The sequence below is a fragment of the Sphaeroforma arctica genome, assembly GCF_001186125.1.
Source record: "Sphaeroforma arctica JP610 unplaced genomic scaffold supercont1.1473, whole genome shotgun sequence".
Taxonomy (NCBI): domain Eukaryota; class Ichthyosporea; order Ichthyophonida; genus Sphaeroforma; species Sphaeroforma arctica.
The window spans coordinates 1-3170 of NW_014039085.1; the positions used below are offsets into that span (position 1 = coordinate 1).

At 42.4% G+C, this 3170-nt stretch overlaps 1 protein-coding gene across 2 annotated transcripts in view; it reads left to right on the forward strand.

The window, feature by feature from the left end:
- Window positions 1-2158: 2158 nt before the first annotated feature.
- SARC_10985 overlaps window positions 2159-3170 on the forward strand; it is a gene marked incomplete at both ends in the record, with an annotated part of 12342 nt that continues 11330 nt past the window's right edge. For both annotated transcript variants that reach the window (XM_014294944.1, XM_014294943.1), the window contains 2 exons: window positions 2159-2330; window positions 2950-3153. In XM_014294944.1, coding sequence (XP_014150419.1) covers window positions 2159-2330; window positions 2950-3153 — 376 coding nt within the window. The remainder of the gene's footprint in view (window positions 2331-2949; window positions 3154-3170) is intronic.

The window sequence follows — 3170 nt, forward strand, 5'->3', positions numbered from 1 at the left end:
ACATCTATTTTTTATGTAAGTATATATATGTATATATATTGAAATCTATAAATATATATATATATATATATAATATATATATATATGTATATGTATATACATAATTATCTTTCTATTCAGCTCATTACCCGAACTTTATATATATATATATATATATATATATTTATATACATAGTTATCTTTTTACTCATCTCATTACCTGAACTGTTTGCTGACTGTTTCAACAGGTGGGTCCGATGGAGAACATGTTCCACTATATGCGCCGCACAGACTGCGCTGATCATCAAACACTGGAAGAACCAGTCCACTGCCTTAGGCGAAGGGCCGCTTTGGACCACGACGATGGCTTTGTGGATTTAGCACAAGCACACGAAGATGTATGGAATGTGTAGAATTTCCTCATTTATGAGTATGTATGATTATCTATTACAAATTCAACTTAATGAATGAGTTCGTATTTTATTGACCTATCCAATTGTTGGTGATCCCGGTAGTATGATGCATTCAAAGATCAGTTGTAAAATTCAAATCGTTCTCCTGGCCATTAGTTCATAGACTGTATGGGTGAGAACAGCATATTATTCGAGTTGCTCAGTTCTATTAAAGTATCACTCACTCCCTACCTACATTACAAATGGTGTGGGAGGTGCTTTATAATTGTGTATTTTCTCAGGGTGAAGTGATGCTCCGCTTCGCCTGCATTGCATGTGAGATGGGTGATGTAGTATAACGGAAACACTTTAATCTTTGCAGTAGGCCTTTGCTATGTATACGCTATAGAACAGATGACTGATACTAAATATAAGCCTTTAAGTTTCTCCCTGTTTTAGCAGTTCATTTGAAATATGTGGTGCAACACTGCAGTGTGGCGGTAGATTCAGTCGTTGATATTCAACTTGCAGTTGTGTTTAAATTACGCTGTAGGTGAGTTGGGTGATGCAACAACACGTGGTGCAACGACACCGCCGGGATGGAGAGGTTGTTGATGTAGATGAGCGTGAAGGTCGGAGCTCGGCAGGTCAGTTTTTTTTTTTGGACCAGCTTTACAAATTGCTTATAGCAAAGATACTTGTGTGAGCACAAAAAGTCCAACTTTCGGTCCAACTTTGCTAATCGTTTATAGCGAGTTTATTACGTACAAGTTTCGGTTAAGCTCTTTAATTGTAGCTTGGAGGGTTGTGTGGTTAATCTGATATAACGTATTCGCCTATAACGTTTGAGGAGTCATTCGCTTGTACATCTGACATTGCTGCAGACACACAGGAGCCCCTGGAGGACTATGAGTTTCACAGCGAACACGCGCGACTGCCCGTGGAGGATACGAAGCATTACTACAGGGATCCCAAGTTCGCCGAACAGTGGCACTTCCATAACAACGAACAGGTCAGACATGGATGAAACATGTAAACTATCCTTAACTTGTAAATACCTTGAACACTTGCTCATATAGAATTGCACAGATAGATGTATATAGGGCACATAATACGATGTGGGTGTGGCATGTGTGTGTGTTTTACTTCAACTCAATGAGGTGTGTTTCGGTATGTGGTGGAACAATGCTCATAGACACAGAAGTTAATAACCTCGTCATGGCTTTCGGATAGTCATGCTGTACGTATAATTGGCTCAGAAAGTATGCTTGCGCTGGAGTACTCTTACCGGGGTGATCTTTCACATGAGGCTCGTTTCGATCCTCAACTAACTCCACAAACGCTGCAATAGAGTAAACAGTCACTGAAGGGCGTGTGGAAGTGAGCATAGTACTGCAAACTATACGCGAAGATTACTTGAACGCAGATTTGGAGTTCCCCACGGGTTTTCCTTACTTGATGACTATAATTAGTGTTCGTTATAACTCCGAGGTAGTTCGTATACTACCGTTATTCTGTATTGATACACTCAACTGGTCCCCGATATCATCGATGCAGATGTGCTTGTAAACCACGCGCGGATGAATCCGTAGTCTAATCTGACCATTTAATTCCGGTTGGCGTTTGAGCTGCGAAATTCTTGATGTATAACCGAAGCTCGGACTGTGAAATCCAATGCGGGCGCCTGGCATACTTCGCGTTGAATCATACTCTAAACACCACGCTGACAAACACCGTTTACTTTTGACGTCTTGAGATTAAATGGTTCATTTTCTGGTTGTGTATAGGATCTGAGGGTCATTCCTCTGTGGGAACAGGGAGTCACGGGCAAAGGTGTGGTGGTCACAGTGGTGGACGACGGGATTGAGCACACACATCCTGACTTATCGAGGCAGTACGATGCCGCGGCGAGCTACGACCTTAACTCAATGGATGACGATCCATTTCCCCGCGAAGAAGGTAAACTGATGTCAAAGGCAACCACCATGTCCGTGCCACGAACCAGTTCAAAGTCTCGAGCACTCGCTATCACCGTGATTGTGGTTCATCTTATATGCAGAATTAGTGGACAAAAGCGCAAGCCGTTAAGATTTCGATGGGACATTTGTGTGTCTTCCATGAAAATATACACGAGCATGTTGATAGGACCTGTGATAAGGATTTACGGTGGTGTGATTGATTCTTGAGCAGAAAGATCTACAAGTATCCTGCACTCAGCTATCAGTGTGTGAAAATGCTTTCACGCTCATTCTGACGAGTACCCTTACTGGACTTGTGATCAGGGCTCGCCTATGAAGTATTGGGCAAGTGCAGTGTGTTGTCTGAGACTCCCATATTCCGCTTTCCCATCATACGGCAACCTAGACATCTACAGCAGCACCCGCATTGACGACCCAAATACACAATTCCTTCAAATTTATGACATTCCTCAGATCCAACACATTGAATAACGTCCTCATAGATCCATTACATGTAAGGGTAAGCCCTTGATATCCAACACTAATGGGTGCATTGTTTCAGTTTCATAACTTATTACTACAATATTCAAACAATATCCCAACCATTGTATCTTTCCTAGATCCCATTAACAAGCACGGAACACGGTGCAGTGGCGAAATTGCGGCACAGGAAGACAACGACGTGTGTGGCGTAGGTGTCGCGTACAATGCACGGATCGGAGGTATTCGATTGATCGATGGCGATGTAACGGACGTGCTCGAGGCCAAGGCTCTGGGACATGCTCCTCAATACATTGATATTTACAGTTCTAGTTGGGGTCCTGGTATGTGCAGAATAAAC